General features: G+C 43.8%; 1 protein-coding gene across 6 annotated transcripts in view; it reads right to left on the bottom strand.

Moving 5' to 3' along the window:
• The window catches only part of ATL2 (atlastin GTPase 2), a 37,329-nt gene extending 15,652 nt beyond the window's left edge, over positions 1–21,677 (bottom strand). For all 6 annotated transcript variants that reach the window (XR_004060589.1, XM_030945059.1, XM_030945062.1 and 3 more), the window contains exons 1-3: positions 21,552–21,677; positions 4,696–4,973; positions 64–198 (exon numbers count right to left, since the gene is read on the bottom strand). Coding sequence is in view for 5 of the 6 variants with exons in the window: in XM_030945059.1 (XP_030800919.1) it covers positions 64–198; positions 4,696–4,973; positions 21,552–21,612 (474 nt within the window). In the remaining variant the exon portion in view is untranslated. The remainder of the gene's footprint in view (positions 1–63; positions 199–4,695; positions 4,974–21,551) is intronic.
• Between the last annotated feature and the right edge of the window lie 1,319 nt (positions 21,678–22,996).

Genomic DNA, 22,996 nt, shown 5'->3' with positions numbered 1-22,996 from the left:
CCGGGAAGCCTACAACTCCTGCAAGGGAGATCTTGAGTAAATCAAAGTAAGTTAAGCACTCACCTTTGTTCCATTAGGTTTTTCAATTACAAACACTTCACTCCAAATCTGAATGCCAGTGGTTTCCCGTTCACATCCACCTCTCCACGTAAACCCGGTCAATGGCTCGGTGTTTCCACCTATCCAACAAGGAGAAGTCTACAAAACAAAAGGAAAAACTTATGTAAAACCGAGGAGGAGATTTCTATTTTTTTTTAAACATGCTATGTTTTAGCAGACTTCCACACTGCTATTACATTTTCCTCAGAGCCAGCTGACAACACTACACAAAATATTAAAACAGCACTACTCTGCTGTGTTTCAAGACCATCCACAAAACAACCCCAAGGTATCTGAGTGGCTGCACAACTTTTCAGTCGCTGAAATGAAAGTGTGCACAGTTTATGAGTCTCCAGAACAGCACAGTTTTGTCCACCAGTTCCACTCTCACAGCTGAGAAAATTCTGCTCTAACACAACAGCAGATATTTCAACTCAGGAACAGCTAAACCTCTGCAAGAGACAAAACACCTGATCTTAACTTAATCCTCTCCCTTCCCCCTCGCTAACAGCTGGCTAAGCATTTGAGTCCCTGCACGAACAGAAGCCAGCACCAGACCCCCAATGCCATCTTGCAGAGAACAGACAACAATGCCACAGAGAACAGACAACAACCAAAAGATTCACAGTCTATACTTGCCAGTTACAGAGAAAAGGTCAGTTTAAGAGTTTGATAGATGCCAATCAACCCACCCATATTAGACCTGAGAAGCTATCTGAGAGGTGAGTACAGTTGGCAGCTAACATTCCTGGCTGATGGAATTGTAATAAGGTCTTCAAGGCAGGCAACACAGAGCAGCAGCTCACCCACAAGAATCCAGCCATTATATGAGCACATCTAACCCAGAAATGTAGCTCATGCACTGGCAAGTAAGGAGGATGAGCAGGCAGCCCAAGGAAGTTTCACTTTGATAGGTTTTTCTGTAGCCCCCTCATCAGTTAAACTGTTGTCTGCCTGCCACTTCTTTCATGGAGGATTTCAGTGTATACAAAGCTTTCTTTCACAGGCTAGAACACAGCAAGCTGGCATAAGAGACATTTAATGAATTGCCTTGAACTGCCCAGAGTAGATTACCAGCCAGGAAAGAGTCCACTGAGAAGGTCAAAGTGGAGATTTCTCAATTCACTTCTGGGCTCTTCCTTGCTGACTCCACACTGGCAGTTTTCAGATAACAGCTCAAGACATTTATTCACATTTCAGAACACAGCATGAGTACCCAGGGACTGTACAGAATAAAAATACTTGAAACAACTAAGTGAAACTGCTTATTTCTAAAGGGGGATGGGAAAAAACCTGCACATTTTCCTCATGCCTAGCAACATGCAGGCAATCCAGCAGTTTGCAGCAGCATTCTTCCAAATGCTAACAGTGCACCACTCAACTCTGCTACTTAGATCAGACAAAGGGGAGATAAGCAGATGAAAATTCAGAAAATGAACACAGGTATGCAAGTAAAGAGTTCTACAGGTCTGTACAGTTGTTTGGGTTTGGCTGTTTGGGTGTTTTTTTCCCCTTTAGTTTATTTTGATGGGCACATACACATCTACCAGAGACACTAAGCAAAACCTGAACAGCTTTTCCCCGGAGTTTTTCTATCCCAGAAGATGCTTATGCTTCCACAGACCACTCTAGAAATGAAAGCTCCAAGCCTGCTTTGTGCTGCAGCACACTCCAGGATACAGTTTAACAATGGTGTATCATACCTCACATGTACCTGTCAATGGGCTGCAGCTTTCTACTTTTCAAAAAGACTCTGTTATTCAGTATGTTCCATTTTTCTTTTATACAAGAATACTTTAGCCCATTTCGGTCCAGATATTATTCCTATTTGTATTCCTCCCATTTGTAACAAATCAGATCAAAACTACACAGTTTGACAAGTCCCTCAATGAGCAACAGATATGACCTCAATTGATTTCACAAGTGATTCATATCACAGGAGACTTTGGTGTTTTAACAGGCTCAACTCCACCTGAAGCTGCTTCATCTTATGGATGATGCACTTAAGCCTGCCTCTGACTGACCTCTGCATCACTTTGAAACACTCCTAGCTTGTTACCTGCATCTTCCCTTAGCTAAAGCTCAGTATTTTAAGTATCCATCCATCAAGCTGGCTTGAAAGATATTCAGGAGATGGGAGGAGGAAAAAAAGGCTCCTACCTGGAATCAAGCTAGAAGTTGCTCTACAATTTTATCTCATCACCTAAAGGGTAATTTCTCTAACTTTACTCCACACTAAGGAAAAGCCCAATGCAGCTTTATTTGCCGAGTGCATTAATACACAGTACACCCTGAGGATTAATTCAAAATAAGAAAATGACACTCCTGTAAAAAAAATAAACTTTTACATCTAAACTTACAGGTGTTGCTGCACCCAACTCTTACTAAAGTCCACAGGATCCTTGCAGCAGCTTGCTGAGTACACAAGTGTTGCTGTTCCATTTCAAAAGAGCAATCACAGCACTAAGGATCAGTGCTTGAAATGACATGTCCACCTCCCTGAAGGCAGTGATCAACCTCTGCCATGCCAAAATCCTACCTGTGACTTCACCTGGCACCACTGAGATTTTTACAATGGCAACTTTCCACATGACCTCTGGCACTCGGTTTAAGACAAGAAAGTGAGATTCTGAAGGTTTTATTGGTAAGTTTTTCATTATGCATGTTAATGTCCACATAAAAGGACACCCCAAAATTGCTTGATTGGCACTTGAACTGAATGCAGTCACTTTAGTAATCTATGCAATATTTAGTTCACAGAAAATACAGACTTGCAACTGAGCCTGACTAAAGATGGAGGGCTCAGACTAGGTACTATAAAACTACACCAAGATCTCTCCTCCTGTACTAAATTTGGATAAGCAGAGGATATCATTTGACTTCATACAACTCAAGAGTGCTCAAAGAGGAGGTGTTGCATTTATCCTCCATCACCCCCAGTTCCCATCAATCAGTTTGCAGCAGTTCTGATGCTTGTCAAACTCCTTCCCTAAGCCAATTTACGTCACTGAGCTGGCAGAAAAACAATTCAGCAAAGTGCAGTGTCTTCTGATGCATCACTGAGTTGGATCAGCTCAACTAAGGGTCTGCAAGCAATACATCTTCAGAATGGAAGTACCTGGCCAGAAGCAGCACATGGAGAGCAAGACTTCTCTGCTCTTGGTAAGAAATAATTGTTAGAGTAGATGGGCAAGCTTGCTTGCACCTTCAGTTCAAGAGAAACAAATGCTATGTTGAAGGACGTTTACAGAAAACTGAGAAAAGTGACTGCACAATAAAGGAAACAGAGAGGCCTGATACACAAGACTGAAACAGCATTTCAATCTGTTTTGTTATATGAACATTTGTTTTATTTCACAATCTGAAAATTAAGAGTATTTGTTTAAAGCCCAGCCCTTCTGTTTTCAAAAGGAAACTCACACTACCTCTACCCAGCCCAGCACCTTGCTCAGATCACTGGATGCAGGAGTTTGTGTTTTCCTTTGTTTGCAGGGAGTGGTGGGCATTTTATTGTTTGGTTAATTTTGAACACCATCCATAATAAATGAAACCTTTTTCCTCCCTAGGTTAAAAGAGCCTCAAGAAGTTAGGAGTACCAGCTTGGTACTCTGTATTCCTCCTACCCTGAGACCCTATCCTCAGGGTCTTTCTTCCACAGCTCTTCCAAAATGAGAGAGAGGAACTCAATAACAGGCACCACTGGGACTGAGAGAAGGAAGTCTTCATTTGCCAACTATCAACAGCTTTTCTGCTGTACTCTCATACTTCCTGTAACTGCAGGGTTCATCTTGATTTTCCCTCAAGCCGCCTAGCACAAATTACTTCCAAAGAGCAGTGAACAAAAAAGGAACCCAGTTCTGGGTTTCTAAGAGCTTCAAAAAGCAACAAAACACTGACCTGTCAATATTCATAAAGCAGATTAAAAGAAACACCCCACAAACTGTGACAGGCAGATGTGTATGGTTCACAGAACACCCTACTCCACCTTCTCCACATAAGCCAAGGGCTAAAAACAAGACAACACTAGCCAAAAGCTACAAACTAAATGAACAAATTAAATTTTGGATCAGGCTTTAATCAATCAACAACTTAAAAGGATTTTAAGAGTTCCTGGACTGCATTCAGAAATGCATTCCAAGCAGCAAAAAGGAAGCTTTCTCCTTTTTGTCATACATCATATTAAAGCAGATTTATCTATCTGGTAAGACTTATTTTTGCAACAATGGGCAAGTGAGTGCTATAATATGATTTCGGGAGATAAAGTCACAGCAAGGCTCCTCCAAGTCACCACCTGGAAAAGCCCTTCCCCAAAGCTCAATTAGAAGGCCATCACACTTCATCATCAAGTTTTTCTTTTGTCCACTTACACTGGGACACCAATAAATTCCCTTAATAACTGCAAGATAGGGTACATTGAAAAACTGTCACTCAAATACCCTTCTTCACAGTGTAGAAGCAGAGTAGCTGACTTCCCCTCCCCCAGTATATCAGAAAATTTTGACCTGCTATATTTATGCTCAATTTAACAAACAAAAAGGGAAATTTACTAAAATACCAAAGTACTTTTCTCCTGCAGGAAAAATCCAAACTACTCACCCTGTTATACATGTATCTAAGCATGAAGTCCAGCAAAAAAGATTTTCCTTTGCGGAAAGCTCCTGCTACAGACACCACTACTATGTTAAGATCTTTAATATGTTCCTGAAGCAAGATTTTTTCCAAAGCTGATTCATCTAACTCAAAGTTATGGTCATCTTCATGAGCAAGGACAATCTGTATGGGGCGCGGCTTGTCCAGTTCCACCTCGTCATCTGAGTCCGGCAGGGCATCCGAGTCCGGCAGCGCATCGTCCTCCTCTTCTTCATAAAGCTTACCTGCAAATTGACAGGTGAGAACACTTTAGTGAGGCACAGCTTAGGGCAAACAACACTTTTTCTTTTATTGTGAAGCCTTGAGCTGGACTTGTATCTCCAGCAGCAAGGGTGATGTTCTTGAGAATGCCAAGAGGTCAACAGAAGCTCCCTGTCCATTTTCAGTAGCTTTGTGTCTAGCCTGTATTTCAGATCTTCTCTCTTTCAGATATTCTTTATGCATTAAGGAATCAAAAAAAAACCCAACCCTGATTTACAGCTGCAAATCCCCTTTTAAAGGCATCTTAAGTCAAGGGCCTTTTATCTGGGGAAAAAAAAGAATAGTTTCAAAGAAGCTTGAAAAAGGACTAAAAAGGGGCATTTTTACATCACCACCTTCTTGTTGTAAGGGTGTCAGGGGAAATGAATGTTTTCTGCCAATAGGTCTGTTTGCCAACAGGCACAAGCAACACCATGGATCTAGTATGGAAGCCCAGGATAACAAATACCAGATGAATAAACTCCTCTCTAATTCCAACACTGTTTCAAGTCTCAATACAGCACAGACTTTAGAACACCTATTCCCTGTTTGCAAGACAATAAACTAATGAACTTGTGCATGGCCCAACACTTCTGGGATAACAAAACAAAAAGAAAACATTGAAGAAGTCATTTCTGGTTTCATATTCTTCCCATAATGCACTATTAAGCAGGATTTAACAACAGTAAGTATCAACTCTTTTTAAAGAGTTAAGAGAGTATTTTATACACAATTTAACAATTAATACTCTTTCAGGATAAAACAGTAGCTGAAAAAACTGTAACTCAGATTAAAGTTACTAATGAATGTAAGGTAACACAGCCCTCCAGACACACACTACAGCAGTGCCAATATCCTATATTCCCGACTTTTAGAATTCAGGAGTTAATTGGATTGGAGGCCTAAAAGAAAACCAAACTACCCTATCCAAGGTGAAGTCTCCTCTCTTGTTCAGGCACCACAACACTGAGGTTTGTCCCACAGCAGAAATCAACTCTACCATTCCTGACTCTACTTTTCCTGACAAGCATCTGGAAAGCTTCTTTGTGCTTACTGAATTGCCTCCCACTCCCAATTTAAATGTTGCCATGTTCTATTGGAAGCCCATGCGCAAAAACCTGACCAAGGCACCTTCCTACCAGTTACTTATCTGGGATTATCACATATGATTTTCAGTACACTGTCCTTCTAGTCATGTTTCCATTTCCAAGCCAAGGCAGCAGCCACCCCCAATCCCTTGATGTGCTGCTCACAGAGAGGTTTCCTGTGGAAGCAGCCCACAAGGAGTGTTCTCCTGCAGGACGCATCCATGAGGCACCATGGAACACACAGGTTCATTCATTCATGGCAGAGAACCTGCCAGTGCTCACAGGACCTGCCAAGTCATTCCTGCCAGACTTGCATGTGAGATACCATTCTCAGCAAAAGACTTATGGGCAGGGCTCCACTTTTGTGGATGTAATGAGACATTGTAGTTATTACCATAAATTTGGAAAACTGGTAACACAGTGACCCTGAAGTTTCTCCAGCAATTTTCTCCTTACCCAGCTCTCCTTACTCATTTAATTGCATAATGACAGAATGTTTCCACTTCCAAGCATCAAATCTTGTGGTGTCCCAAAGCCCAATGGTATTAAATCTTTAAAAAATTTGGTTTGAACATACTAAGCTTGCATGGTGCTTGGTTTGAACAGGAAGTACACGTGAGCGCTTAAATCCTAAGCAGCTAGAACTAAACATTATCCAAGTAGGTGTGCAAAACAGTCCCAGCATCACCCTAACTCAAAGTGATTAATACAGCAGGCCAAAAAATTGATCATACTAGCAGGCCTGACAACTGGAAGGAGTAACTTTTAAAAGAAAGTCTGTCAACAGGACACCAAACTATAGAAACTACACTGACTGGTCAGCACTTCAGAGGAAAGTCTCTCACTTTTGGCCTCAAGGTTTTGTATTCCCAGATATTAAACAAGCCCTCTCCTCTTTTTTGAAAGAGTTCCTCTATGAGGCGTTGCCACATATAGGCAGGATCCTTTGGAGGCCAGAAAATTTGGGAGGATAGCCCAGGAATGGAGGACAAAGATTTTGACAACCAGAAAGAAAGCTTCCAGCATCACAGCCTACAAATATAAAGGGAATAATCTACTGATAAAAGTATTGAAGTCAGACAGTTCCAAGAAGAGGTGCCTGTGTTTTAGCAAATACATTCACACAATGTTTCACAGCCTCTGCTTCAAGGTATGGCCCTGGTAGGAAGTGTAATTTGGTTACTTGGAACAGCCTCCTATTCTTTTATTTACATACACACTTCACTTAAATACACAGCTGCAGTAAGGGATTGGGTCTGTAAACTAGGGCAGACTGAAAAAGGGTTTGAAGCCACACCTGCAGCTTCTCTTCATTCACTTGGAGCCCAACATTAACCATCCTGTCTACCTGGAAGTCATCAAAACCTGTCAGACCTCAAAGACCTCAAGCTGTAGCAGCATCCTTGTGCCAGTGCAGAGCACAGGCACACAAAACCTCTTCAGAACAAACAAGAGGAATGGACCTTTATCATTAGTCATTTATAAACAAGCAAATTCTCCCTATCACAAGAAGATAGTACTATCAAGAGCTTACAAAAAATATGCCCATTAAAAGCTCACATCTTGTTAACAGATGTGCATTCTGCACCACTGAAGCTCATTAGCTCAGAGGGAACAGGAGACAAGATTTATCCTAGACCCTACTCAACTTCTATTAGATTTCACTTATCAGCAGAAACTGGGAGTCAAGTCCAGAGCACCCAGTTAGGTTTGTTTGTCTGGTTTGGGTCAAGTTGGATTGTTGGCTTTGTTTTTTAACTTTGACTAACCAGCTTAATATATCTACAAGTTCCCAACCTACCTACAGAAAAGACCATCATGGCCATCAGTCAAGCACTTTAGAGGGTGGAGACCTACAGTGCTGACAGCTGTGAAAGCAACTTGATCCATCCAGAAGACCTGGTTTGATAACTTCGTGCTTGAGTGGCAGAGAACATCCTCCTTTCAAGATTTTGAACTAGTTGGCAATTAACAGGACACACATCGCACAGGTCAAGCATGTTAACTACAGAACAAGTGCGACAGCCTGTCCCAGCAGCATAATCAGCATATGCAACCCTGTCAGGTGTCCCAGGCAGATGTCACACCCTTTTTCGATCCTTTATCCTTCCTTGTGGCTGCTCACCCTGTCACTCTGGCTAGCTGCTGTCTCAGACAGCACTTGGGGAGCCTTTCTAGAAGGCTTCAGTATCATGGCTAGAAAGGTCACATTACACTTCCAAGAATTACTTTCAGTACAGCCTCTGGAAACAAAGGTCAGGACAAGAAACACCCCCCTTCACAGCCCAGTTTTCTGCAAGAGCACTGCAGAAGTTCCCAAAGCAGTTCATAAAATAAACATGCTGGCAGCACTGTCCGGTCAGCTCAGGCCACAAGTTTATGCAATCCAGAACTCAAAGCCCTGCCCCTTGGCTGTCCCCCCTTCCTCACCTGCCCCAGCACAATCACAGTGTACTACTTAAAACTCAGAATTTAATCTGATTTGTTCTAAATCCCACAGACTGCTCTAGGTTCTTGCAATAGCCCATTCCCAGCAAATCAAGTATAAAAGAGATGATTACTAACTTTAGAAGAGGTGGCATTCACAGAATGGCCACTTCTACACTAACTCCTCCTACAACACTACTTCTACTTTCTAGCCTGCTGGACAGTACTTTGGACTTGCAAAGTTCAAGGCAGCATCCCTTTATAGGTCTCCATAAGAATACATTTCAGTACTGCTACAGAGCCAACCAAAACAACAGACTTTTGTTGGTTTGGGGGTTTTGCTCGTTTTTCATAGTACATTTTAACACTTTGCTAAGCCCAGTTTCATCCCAGTAATGGAACTGCCAACCCAATACATTCACACAGGGAGTGGTTGTTTCAGAGGAATGTTTCATGTTCTGCACACACAACAGAGGCAATGCTGCCTCCTGCCACAAGATTAAAGACTGATCGATTCGCCAAACTCACTCAAGGGGTTGATCACTATGCTGTTGGAAACTCCCATGTGCACAGAAGATGTGAACCTCAGGCTTTTAGTACATACATAAGAGTCCTCATCTGTCAAACCATATGGCACTAGAACTTGTAGCATAGCGCTGCACACCCAAGAAGTCACAGCTATATTTTTTTGTTTTTTCAAGATGTTAACCTGATCTTTGAAGTTTCTGTAGTACTGAACTAACAGACTCCAGACTAAGGTCAGATCTGCTGCTCTGTCTGGAACTGATGCAAAAAAGATCATCAACCGGACTTGCCCCTGAAGTCTGCCATCCATTCACAACTATTACTGTGGCTGTTCACCAATCAGTCCCTATGCCATTTTGGCTTCTTCCAACCTGAATTATTCCATTAAAACCTGTGGGCTAAAGCACGGCTCTGACTGACACAATCACTTCCTAACCCAGGTCAAACAGGCTGGGAAACACAAGAGAAGCAACACTGTGCAGCAAGACACAGAAGCAGACAGATTTGAATGGAAGCAAATATAGCCAAGGGAAGATACTACCACTCAGTTTCCCTATAAACTCCTCATTTCACTCAGCAGCAACTACAGCAGGACTGCTATTTATTCTCACCAGCTAAGTACCCAGAACAAGCACCATTTGTTGAAATACTAAGCCAGATTTTGAGAACAGTAGCTTCTTGTATATGTAGACAGTATTTCAACTGAGCAAACCCCACTAAATAACCCATTTCTTAAAGCATGAGGTAAAATGAAAAGCCAATTCCTGCTTCCCCTAAGTACACAGCCAGCAGCTGACCTACTTGTCCTGCAGTGTAAGAACACGAGCGTGAAAACACTCAGACACCTGCACACTATGAAAATAAGAGACAGACTAATTTAAATGCAAGTTCTTCCCTTTAAGCACTTTAATTGACAGGACATACAAACAGTTACCTTTAAGTTTCAACCTAAATACAGCTTGAACTCTTTGAACATATTATCCACATCCTTTCATTAAAAAAAAAGAAGAAAAAAGCACATACTAATTGCTAAACTCATTTGGTTTTAGATACAGTAAAGGTTTTGATCAACAAACACTGAATCACAATTAGTAACTGCTTCTTTGGACAGTGAGTTGAACACAATCGCCCACAAATGCAGCAGAACATAAAAATATTTTAAATCCCATTTGCTTTATAGTTTTAAGTCACTTTCATCAGTGTACCTGTCCCTCATCAGTACTTCCATTTGCTCTATCCACAACAAGGAGTTTAAAGAGTATAAAGCAGTAAATCTTCTAGCTGGTAGCCTTATATTGCTTGCACAGAAACCTGCACTTTGCTAGAAGTCAACTTCAAATCAAGACTTCCAGCACCCCTGGACCCTTCAGCTTTGAGCATCTCTGAACTCTTTTTCCTGGTGCTCTACAGCACCACCCATTTGCCTCCATACTACAGCAATTCAAGTCTCCTGCTCACATTTCACAACAGATGCTTGACAGGTTCCCCCACCATCCCCTGAACAGTGAAAAGCAAACTGAAGTGAGCTACACTAAGCTCAAGCCATCTTGCTTGAAATTTTGTTCAACCTCCACACGCTGAGGGAGTTCACGGCTGGAATCAAAAGCTTAAAATAATTTATCATGAGGAAACTGCTGCACTGCATTTCAAAGTAAGGCATTCTCTCAGTGTTCCACGTAGGAATTTTTCCTTGGAGAGAAGGGAGACGAAGTGCTTAAACATTTCTTGTTTTGACGTAGTGAACGAAGCAAAGTGTAGGCATGTGTGAAGTGAGTTCCAGAGCACAGAAAGAAAATATGTTAACCTTCAAACCTTATTTGGACACATCTTCTGGGAAAAAAAAAACAAACCTAGATTTAAGCCACAAAATTGTCCTCCCCTTTTTCCAGCAGTGCTACTCCATGCAATAAACTCACATGAAACTATGGGGCTGCCACAGACCTTAATGCATCGCTGCTTTCCTATTGCTGACTAGTAAATAGTGCCAAGTAGCTCGTTTTAAGGCCAGAAATAATTAAATGTTTCAAATATTTCAGCTATAAATAGGACTGATGAGCTAAGTTCCAAAGACTTGTTTGGACATCCAGTAAGACCAATAGAGGAGTAAGGGAAGGGTACAGGGAGAAAGATACATTTAACTCTCTGCGCTCCTTCAGGGCAATGGGATGTTAAAGGGACAGATCTAGAACTGTTACATAAACTGTGAGCTGAAGTGAGAAGCACCTGAAGCTACAATTCTGTCAGGAAAGAGGAAAAAGATGATATTCTGATGACCTAGATACCTCTGAAGCACCACAACTAATCAAACAATAGGCTTGTCTACGCCTAAGTGCCTTAAATTGCTCCTCTGCTGAATGGTCGGCATGCATGCAGGAGCAGACAGCTCTCCCCTGCACAAAGTACTGATAAGCTGGCATTTTGTGCTCTCCCTTTAGGGGGACAAAAAAGCAAGAGGGAAAATTCATGTAACAAAAATGTGTAGCAAAAAAAGTCAACCCTCAAATTCAGCTCTTCTCAACCAATACAAGTAAGAGAATGCCAATAAGCAGGGGCAAAGACAGAAGCAGTACAAACCCAGTATGTTAAAAAAAATATATAAAATGACTGCTTTTTAGAAAGCACAGCATGAACTTGATAAGAAAGATGTTTCAACCATAGCTACAAGAAAAATCGTGCAGGGTAAGGACAGTGGCAAAGTATGCTTCTCATCTGCCCCAAAATCACAGCTATTAATAGCACACTCACTGAGGGACCTAACAGGATCTCTATCCACAGTAAGATTCACCAGTGCTTTTCCAGTCCCCTCAAACAAAGCTGTACTAAAACACTAAGGGCAGATTAAAGCATTAAAAGGCCTCTTGCTCACTTTTTCTCCCCTTTCTTACCCATCAAGCAGGCTCTTGAGGATGGGAATGAGAGTACTCCAGATCTGACAGTGCCCTAGTTCACCATGAACTGTGGAAATGGCAAGTGACAGCTCCTCATGAACACTGAGAGCTAACTGGATCCTTGCAGGCCACACACATTTAAACCAGGCAAACTCCTGCTTGCATTTCAGAGTGATTTTGTTCAAGGGTGTTGCTCACTCAAGGAGTCAGTATTTTCTAATTGCTTTAGGCCATAACTGTGTTCTATGTACCTTGTATGTACCCTCATGTCAGCAGCCAGTAATTTAAACAATGAGCAGCTAACCTAAATTGGTATTTTGAGTGAGAATAGGGAGAGAAGAATGAAGTGAGAGACACCAACTGCAATTACCCCATGTTTGATCTCTCAGTTGCCAGTCAGAGGTGGTTTAGTTACCGAAGTGGATCTGTACCACAGCCACAGAGGAGCTCAGCAGAAAGCAGAGAGTGCTTCCTTTGGCTGTACAGAAGATATGCCAGAGGGTCAGGTTTCCTACTCACTTCCAGCATAAACAAGTTGTCACTCACAAACACCAATGTAAGGAAACACAGGAAGCCAAAGAGGCTCAAATCTTTCATTTTTGCTTTTAGCAAGCTGAATGGCAGCAGCAGTGTGGCCAGCAGGATGAGGGTGGTGATCAACCTCCTGTACTCAGCACTGGCGAGGCCACACCTCAAGAACTGGGTTCAGCTTTGAGCCCCTCACTGCAAGAAAGACCCTGAGGTGCTGGGGAAGGGTCAGAGCACAACTCTGATCAGGAGCAGCTGAGGTAACTGGGAGAGTTTAGCCTGGAGAAAAGGAGGCTCCAGGTGACCTCAGCACTCTTTACAACTCCCTTAAAGGAGGCTGTAGTGAGGTGGGGGGTGGTCTCTTCTCCCAGGTAACAAGCAACAAGATGAGAAGAAATGGCCTCAAATGGTGCCAAGGAAGGTTTAGGTTGGATATTAGGAAACATTTCTTCATGGGAAGGGTAGTCAGGCACTGGAACAGGCTGGCCCAGAAAGTGGTGGAATCACCATACCTGGAAGCGTTCAAAAAACAAGTGGATGTGGCACTTGGGGACATGCTGTTAGTGGTGAACACAGCAGCACCAGGATAACAGCTGGACTCTGATCTTAGAGATATTTTCCAATCTTAACAATTCAACGCAGCTTCCAACTAAAAGTACTCTTTCAGCCCAACTTCAGTTCACAGTCAGCTTCCCATCTCTCAGTTCCTGCAGCTAAGAGAGCCTTCCAGCCAGTTTTTCTAGCACTGAACCCCAGAATCCTACATTTCATTTCAAAGAATAAAGGGCCATACAAAGAGAGCACAGGTTTCTTTTAAAAGCTGTCTTCTCTAGATCACACAGTTTGCAAAACTGATGCACTAACTACCTGCAGACAACTCCATCAAGTATTTCAGCTTCTTCTTCTCCCTTCTTAACTGTTCTTAACTTGGTAGGGTTACTGACACCCATCAGATGAAAGGGAAGCATAACAGGGGAAACACAATGTACGGCAACACAATTAACACCCAGATCAACAATGGGAATCAAAACAGGAAAAAAGTTCCACACAAGGCACAGTTAAAAAGAACTGAAACAAAAAAATTTTTTTTTAAAATCACATTTTGTATGTCTTCACTTTATCTCCACTGGAAGAAGAGATTTTTCTCACACAGCTACAACAAAAATAGTTTTTATCAGGGTCCCTGCTACTATGCGTGTCGAGAAACAGGCCTGGGCTGCCATATGCCTTTCCTGCAATTAACCCATAATAATTGATACAGTACCTAAGTCCATACACTTCAAAGTCCCACACATAGTGCCACAACTCCTGAGTCTCTGCCAGGCATCACTGCTGCTGCTACACACAAATCCCTTGTTAAGGCAACAGCTCAAAGTACATTAATTCTGCCAACAGGACAGTGCCAGTAGCTGCCTCCTCCCCTCTCCCCGTTGCCTCTTCAAGCCTGTTTCAATAGCACAGCTGAGTCTTAACCACCCACTCACAGGGGCTCTCCCACTCTTTCCCATTTCCAGCACCATGCAGCACCACACTGCTTTTCCTGCTAATTCTGCCACACATCCACCACTGCTTAGAGTCAAGTCAGCTACCGAAGCCAAACCAGCAGAAAAAGCAATTCAATACAAGCAGTTTCCTACAGACTGTATCACCTCAAACAGAAATCCAACCAGCACTAGAACTGAAGACAAACAAACAGCAGAGCCACAGTCTCCTCTGCAGGGCACAGTTCAGCTGCACTGTTGAACAGCCCAGGGCTGCTGCCCTCTGTGCTGGCACTGCTGTCCCAGGTCCAGCACCAGCTTATCTTGGACACCAAGAGATGTGCTCTGCACTCTACAGCCTCTGAAACAGCCACACAGCACCGCTGAGGGGGAGGCACAGACTGCTTCACTGAGCACCGGTGCCAAAAGAAAAGTTCAGCTCTGTAACTACAACCCAGTTCAGCTGGAAAATTTCTCCAGACTCCCAAAACTCACAAGTACAGTTAAGAAGCATATTCATGTAGGAACTGACTTGGTGATATGTGATAACACTGCAAAGATGGGTAGACAACTGGGCTGTAACTGGATCTGACTGTGTGCTGCCAAAGATTTGTCTCTATCTGCATAAAGTCCAGATTTAGGCTGGGGTAGCCAACACATTTGTTAACCTTCACTTAAGAACAAGGTTTCCTTCCCTTACAAATGCAGGCTGCCACAGGTTTCAGTTTGTCAGTGTTACAGGCCAGGACATGTGGCTGGGTAGGAAGACCTCGAGCTTGGCACAGTCCTTCCTGCATGGTAGGAATATTCCCTTGAACACACCTAGGGAATACAAATACACTGCACCTGCTGAGAGCTGGGCCCACTACAGAGGAGATTAGAAAAACGTTGATTTCAATATTGCTCGTGAAGTTGTCCCAAGCACATTATAACACACACTTCAGCAGCTCAGCTCCATACAAGCACCTTTCTATGTTCAAAGGACTCAAGGCTCACCCAATTACCTAATGATTCTTAACATCATTCACAACACTTGTCACCACAGAAACAGCAGCCACTGCTACAAAACAAGTCTCAACAACTGGAGCATTTTTGATTTTTAAACACATTTTCCTGAGACGGGAAATGCCACTGTCATGTGTACATTGACGGCTGCTGGCCAGGCAAGCCTGGAGGTATAGAAGTGAAAGAAGTCAGCAACCTCAGGTGTAAGGCAAGCCACACTTATCAGCCCAACAAGAACAAACACAGAGGGGGCTGCTTACTACTTCTCTTCATGTCAAGCTCTCAAACTTGTCTAAATACATCTGGACAAACTGCTTTTCTGCAGGACTACCCTATGTTGAGACCACAATGGTTTAGTATACATCTTTCACTTAAGTGAAGAAGAAAGAGGCAAATACAACTCGACAAAGTGTGTACATTTTAGCAAAACCCTCCAACCAACAGTGTAGTCTCTGTGGATCATACTTAATGTCCTCATTTGGTGGATCCATGAAATCTTTCCTTACAGTACACAGAGTAAGCTCTGGGGAGAAAAGGCTAGGATTATAAGATGAACTGAAACAGAGAAAGATAGCAGTGTGCTCCTCTTCAAAGCTTAATGTAGTACTAATGCACCACAGAAATAAATCAACAAAAGATTAGACTAAAGAACAACTCAGTTTGATATTTGATTAATGACACAGTGATATGTCTGCAACTCAAAGTACTTAGAACAAGACTCTAAGAATAATATTCAGTATTTTTACAAGCCAACTTCCAACCTCTTCAAAGGCACCAAATTGCATTTCGAGGGTCTTCTCAAACAAGCAAGATTTCTCATAGTGTCTGAAGGTTCTACAAACATTTAACCACATTTGCTATCCAAATGTTCACAGCATGCTTGTTTTTCCATTGAAAAAAAATTAAGTTTAAAAGCAGAAGTCATATTTCTGAATGTTTGTACCAGCAGTATTTTATTCTGAAACGGTTTTTGCCTTTTAAATCTCAACACATAACACATAGGTCTTCAGCAGCTATTTCCATAGTACTATTAGCTTCAGAAAATACTCCAGTCCTAACCCTCAAAATCATTACTTACTGCCCTTTTCCAAACAATTTATTAGCAACAAGCCTGACATACCAGCAGTTCAAAAGATTTCCTTTTAAGAATTTTGAACTGCTCTCCCTTCCTATCCTAATGACAAGCTTAAGGCTTTGCTCCCTGAAAGATAAGTGTTAACTGCTTTGAGGGCATCTTCAAGGCAATGTTTAAAATCTTAAACATAGTTCCTTAGTTCAGGATTACAGAGTATTTAAGAAACTTAATTCTCTTAAAAGCAAGATGACTTCTTGCTTTAAGAAAGTGATTTGATTACATCAAGAGCCTTAACCTCATTTTCTACAGCAGTTATTTTCACTATTATTTTATGTCTAAGCAATTAAAGGAGGCTAAGCTTCTGTCTCCATGCCTAGGAGTTCACATACTTCAAGCGACTGTTCCTCCCCTGAAATCAGGGCTGTGATGATTCCCATATTAGGCAAAGGATTGACAGATTGAACCTTTTATTTCTCAGAAGTTTACAGCTCCCCCAGTAGATCACACCACACGGACCAAGGCAAATCAACACCTACAAGTAAAAGCCAGAAGATCCTTTCTTTCATGCACAAGAGGTTGAGGAGGGGAACAAGACAGCAAGTTTGCAGGCAGTATTATCACAGGATTGGGTTTAAAGAAACAGCTAAAATAACGGCACTTACTCTTCCACTCAGCAGTACCACCCTGCTGGAGGAGATAAGAGGTGAGAACAACTTTTCCAAGTATGCACAACACAGGGAAAGCAGTCCTAACACATCAATACAAGTAACCGACACATGTTCTCCAACAAGTTTCTGTAATTTTCAATCCAAGTGAAAAAAAAAAAAGGCACCTTGTTATCCTGGAGGTATTATCCAATATATTGCTCAGAAAGACATTCCAAATATTCTACTGAGACCAATAAGAACTTGTAAATTCAACATGCTTATCTCTGAGGTGACGGTGGGAAAATAAATGCATTATAATTGGACACGAACTACAGACTGGAACCCGATTCTGATGTCACTGGAACAACAACTGCGTAAGAGCAAATTAGGTTCTACTCTCAAATATCAATTCAGTGGAAATTGCATTCTACATTCCAGGTCTACAATCTGTACAACATCTTATCAGTTCAAGTCTTCAACATTTTGGCTTCTATTCCTTTAAAAGAAACCTGCTATGACCTGCAGTAGCAAATCCCACCTTGCCATGCAAAAAATCACCAATATATAGGGCTGGAAATGCAATCATCATTTGCTCATCATCTGCACTGAAAATAAAGCTGAAAATACATTTAGGAAAAAAAACAAAACAACAAACTACATGAGACATCTAGCATCCTAGTAAAGCATATCAGAATTTCCCCCATACAAAGGGTAAAGAGAGGCCATGGAACCAAGCTGTGAACAAATATGCTTCCCCAAAAGACACTTTACATAGTCTTTTACGCAGACTTTTCCCGGTCCTCTCAGCTATTCCTCCATGAGAGACAAGAGCAGGGCCACTCTTAAAATAAGCTGTATTTTCATAAATCATTTCTGCAAAGGCCCAAATGGACTTCTCTTTCACCTTATACTTGATTTCCTATAAGTCCTTATCATAAGTTCATCAAGTGGGCATCAAACAGGAATTCCAACATCCATCTTACCTGCATTTACTCATGTAAGTTCCTCTGGACTGCCTTGGATGCTCAGTAGCGCCATCTTTGGTGGTAAACATTCTACTGTAAGTTTTTCCAACTTTAAAGAGAAGCCAGCTACAAACCATAATTAAATTAGCATAGCTTTTCTCTTTTTTCCCTGTTTAGTTAATTGAAGGAGATACTTCTATAGCTTCAAAGATCTACTGTTCTCACCCTGAGATATAAAGCAGTCTTGCTACTTCAAGGAGTAACATTCCTGTGGAGCAGCCAAAATTCCCAGTGACAGATTCCAGACAAACTGAACAGATAACTTTAGGAGGATGTTCACATGCTTACGCATCCTGTAGAGATAATTACGGCCCTAGAACAGGGATGTGGGCTCCCTCCCAAGCACAAAGGGGTACAGTGAGCTCCTGGCTTTGCTGAAGAGCAAGAACTCCAGTTAGACACCAGCTTGGGGAGTTGAAGGAAGGAACTTCAACAGTCCTTCCAAGTTTGATATTCAAAGTGTTTCAAAACGCTTGGCAAGCAAACACAGTCTTGTTTTCCTGGCAATGAACACTATAGAGAACATATTATTTCAGAAATGAACAGAAGCTAAAGGTCAGGCAAGTTAGTTACCAATGCTTTCAAAACACAAATTCCTATTATGTATTAATTTGCTCCTAAAAATGCCTTGATTATAATTCTTATCCTCAAAGACAACTTAGTTCTTATCAGTCATTTCTTAGCAGTTAACTGAAAAGCAGACATCAATGTGAGCCATGTTTTCACATGTATCTAAAACCTGCTCATTTGCTTGCTCTGGTCTTTCAGACACAAATCCCAACCCCAGAAATGTATTCACGTAAATCAAGTCCCTACGCAGCACCATGACCTTAAAATCAGCTACAGGATGAGATAATAATTCTTTGTATCATATCAAGAACAACCTTCCAAAACCAAGGAAAGCTACTTCTATCTTTCCTCCAGGACATCTCAGGAAGATTAAGTTGCTGAAAATGTTTTAAAAAAAGAAACCCAGTCATACTTCAGCAAGAGTAACGTCTAAAGAACCACCATACATAAGTATTTCTGCATTTTTTCAGTTGTTGGCCAATGACAAAAACAGCACATCTGCCTATGCAGAAACTTAGAAAATATTTTTTTATGCCTTGTTCACCTTAGATAGTTGAGGTTAAAGACAAAACCTAAAATACAGACAGCTAGCATAGTAAGTTTAAGAAGTAAATTCAGCCTTCAGCAAAAAGTTGAAAAAATGCACTCAGGAAGCTCACAGATCACATGGTAGGCACAGCATGAAGCAACAGTAGAAAAAGAAATTAAGTAAATTAAAAGACAAGGCAACAACTCAGCCTGATTTTAAAGTTTAAAACTTCCCATTCAAAGACTGCCTTGAATATCAAAAATCATCCCAGGGATGGGATCTGTTCATAATCACAATACAAGAACAAAAGCAAATTCAAACCTAACTTACATAAGGTAACATTTGAGTGAAATTTGGTCGTTTTCCTTATGAATGTCCTTGAAACTCCCATGGACTGTGATAAGATGTACAACAGTCTGCTAACAACAGGCACAAAGTTAAAAGTACTTTTATTACATGCTGAAGTGAAGCCTGTGATGGTGCTGGCGCTGCAGACCAATGCCACTGTGGTTCACCACCAAACCAACAAGGACACAGAACTCACACCTGCATTCCATTCCCACCTGCCTATTTCATCTGGTTTGGAAGTTGGGAAGCTCAAAGCTGGGGCTGATGTGATGCAGCCACCAGGAGATAAGTGCTCCTCTATTACACTGGAAGAAAACCCCCAGCCCTTCTCCCCCCAGCAGACTTGCTCCTGTCCAGGCTAGCCAGCATGAGGTACCTTCCATTATTAGGGCAGGAAGAGAAAACAACTCCTCATCTATCACAGCACCTCACTCCAGTCAGTGCTACTTTATTAGTACAGCCATTAAGCAAATATTAATCACTGATATTCCAGCAAACAGGGACTGCAGTTGACACAAGGTACCTAAGAAATACTAGGACTCTTGTAAGACATGGCTCAAGCATTCCTGTGCATCCAACACAAACAAGAGCTGCCTAGCCTCCTAAACCAGGACAGACTGTCAGGTTTAAAAATAGTGCTTTCACAATAATTCAAGTAAAATTCATCTGTGCTGGAACTATTTCTCTGCTAGGTTTTGACTTGCAGGCAAGTGAACATGAAAAGGAAAGAATACAGCCCTCCTCAACTCCACTCCCTGCTTTCAAAAGAATTCCAGCTGAAAAAACAAAAAACTAGTGCTATTATTTGAGGAGGTGCTGTAACAGGATTATTGATTTTATGGTAAGCTAGGACGTAACAGCTGTTAAGCAACACTCAGTAATGGTACAGGAGGAGTTAAAAGCCTCTCCTGTTTCACTGCTGCTCTTGTAACTATTCCAACCTACCCCTCTGCTTTATTTCACTGTGCAGAAAGCCGTTCTGCAGGCAGGCACAGACCATCCACACAGACCCTACCACCTAAGCGGTTCCATGACTGAAGTTCAGACACAACTAAGAGTGACATGTGCATGTTTCCACTGCTAATGATGACATAGCTAATTAAAGGCCATTTATTACAGGTGTGCTGGCACTTTTATGACCTTGAGAAAACTATGCAATAATCTAATGCTTTGAGATAATTAAATGACACAGTGGCAAAAACACAGAAAACTGAAATCAAAGAAAACTGAGCAGTGCTGGGAGGGAGACAGACCAGCCCTTGAGCAGTAAAGCAGTATCATATCCTCAACTTCAATCTCTTGGGCTCTTTTAAATTATTCAAATTGCAACCCTGCCAAACACAAACTTTTCCTGATGATCAGAAGCACTGCCTTTTGCTCCCTGTAAATCAAGCCAGGTGAGTTGTCATTCTGTATCTTCCTGTTTATAGCGCAGCTAGATTTCCCTATCTCTAGTTGGCTTGCAAATCAAGCAACTGAAACCAATCGTGGCACACGGCATCTGCTAGGTTTTGTTTAATTGTGCCCAGTCCAATCTTTCTGCTTCCAAATTAAGTGAGAGTTACACAACAAAGATGTTAAAATAGTTCAGTGTTCCAGTGCAGTGCTAAAAACCTCACACGATCCAAACTCAGCGTTCGAGGCAGTACAACCCTCACAAGTCCCAGGTGCCCCCTCGCCAAGCGTACGGCAGGGAGACTGCTACGAGCTCCCAGATTTTAAGCCGTTCCCGAGAAATAACCATACTTTAAGAAGCACACTGCGCAGGCTCCAGCACACCCGAGGCTAACACCCAGCCAAAGCCATGTCCCATCCCCACCGGGGGATAGATTACAGGCAGGAGCAGCGCTGACAGCGGAGCGCACCAGCTCCATGTGGGGGACGGGCCGACAGGGATCGGTCACCTCCTTCCCCGAGCTGCCCGGGGCTGCTCCCTCCGCAAGCGGACGCGGCCCCGGGAAAGTCGGCGCCCTCCGGGCTGCCTGGCTCCGCTCCCGGCACTGTGCAACGCCAGACCCCGCGGCCCCGGGGCCGCAGCCCCCGCTGCTCCCGGGGCTGAGGCACCCACGGTGCGGCCCGGCCGCTCCGCAGCGGGGAATAAGGTCACCGACAGTGGCCCCCGGGCCGCCCCCGCTCCGGCACGGGCCGCCGACCGCAGAGGGGGAGGCCCCGGCAGCGGAGCGGGGAAAGCGCGGTGACCCCCACCGGGGAGCGACGGCGGACCGGGCGCGGGGGCCGCTGCCGCGATTTCCCCGCCGCCCCTCGGGGGCGGGCGGCCGCCCACGCCATTTTGAGGAGGGGGAGACACGGGGGCCTTTCCCGCGGCGCCGCGCGGAGCCGCCAGGCCGCCCAGCCCCGTGCTCCGGACCGAGCTCGCGAGCGCAGCCCCGCCGCCGCCCCCCGGCGCCGCTGCCGGGCCTCGTTACCTGCCGGGGCGGGCCGGTGGCGGGCCGGGCCCGCGCGCCGCGCCGCGTCCCTCGCCGCCATCTTGTCCGGGTTTAAAATTAACTCCCCGTGACGTCAGAGCTCCGCCGCGAGACCTTTATCGCCCGCCGGCGGCGCGCGGGGCGGGGCCTCGCGCCGGGAGGGGCGGGGCCGGAGCGGAGCCCCCGGGGGCTGCAGCGGGAAGGGGGAAGCGCTGAGGGGCCGGGCAGCGGACAGAGAGAGCGAGACAGACAGACAGACAGACAGACAAAACAGACAGACAGACACATACACACAGAGACACAGACGTGCACACAGGCCCAGCTGCCGGCCCGGCCCCTGGGCTGAGTGTCTCCCTCACGGCGCCCGCGTGCGCTGAGCTGGAGCAGCGGGGCTCCAGCGGGGCACAGGGCGAGGAGGCCCCCAGGCCATACAAACACCTCCTCAGGCAGCGCATCCTTCAGGGCTCCCTCCCTCCCTCCCTCAGCCACAGCTCACTCCTGTAGAGCTCACGGCCGGAGCGTCGCCCGCGTGCTGGTGTCCCCCTACGCCCTCACCCTGCTGGGCCCTCGCGTCCCATTCCCACCAATGCTGGGCCTGGGGACAGCCAGGAGAGCGACCGGGCCGCTCTGCATTTCCAGCCCTAACTCCAGCTCCTCCTCCTCACTGTAGCACTGCTGCATTGGGGCTGGAAACACGCAGGAGAGCTCTAAATCAGAACAAGCCACACAAGTTTCCAAGGAACCAAACTTTCCTGCTGTGTCTGCAGTTTGCAGGAGTCTTGTTCCTCTCCATCCGAACTGACCTTGCTTCATCCTTTTCAAAAGGCCAGCTGTGAAAGTGAGCTGCCCTTACTGCATGAAGTTTTTAAGTCTGTGAGGTTTCCTATTGCTAAAGGTTGGGTAAACCTTCTCAGGCAAATTGGTCAGTATGACCTTGTCACTTGTTAGAAGAACACAATGTCCAATAAATCATGTGAAGTGAGCAACAGGCTTGCAAAACCCCACTTCACCGTGGCAGTGCTCTCTGTAGAAACCATTTTTCTCAGTTTTTAGCTATGCTAACTTAGTCCTGGAGAGGCAGCTTGTGAATGACAGCAATCCTAAAAGCAAACAAGAGTTTGGTTCTGTCAAAACAGAGGTGGAGGGAAAGCTCAGAAGAGATTTTCAAAGCAAAAACCAACTATCACAGAAGCACCTACCACTGCTTTCCAAACCTTGCTTTCCTTTACTATCAAAGTAGCATATAAGGGGTTTCCCAGCACAGGGGTTCATGACACCGCCTGCTGTGCTTACGCTGGCAGCCCTTGTGCCAGAAAGTTTAATATCTACAACACATGAAAAAGAAAGTAAAATGTCCAAAAGATGCTGCAATCACAGCAAGTGAGAACGGCAGAAGGATACAATGATCAAACTATTATCATATATTCAATTCTAGTTATGACACT

This window comes from Camarhynchus parvulus, chromosome 3 (genome assembly GCF_901933205.1).
Source record: "Camarhynchus parvulus chromosome 3, STF_HiC, whole genome shotgun sequence".
NCBI lineage: Eukaryota > Metazoa > Chordata > Aves > Passeriformes > Thraupidae > Camarhynchus > Camarhynchus parvulus.
Note: the sequence above shows the minus strand (reverse complement) of the source record. Positions and strands in the feature narration are given on the sequence as shown.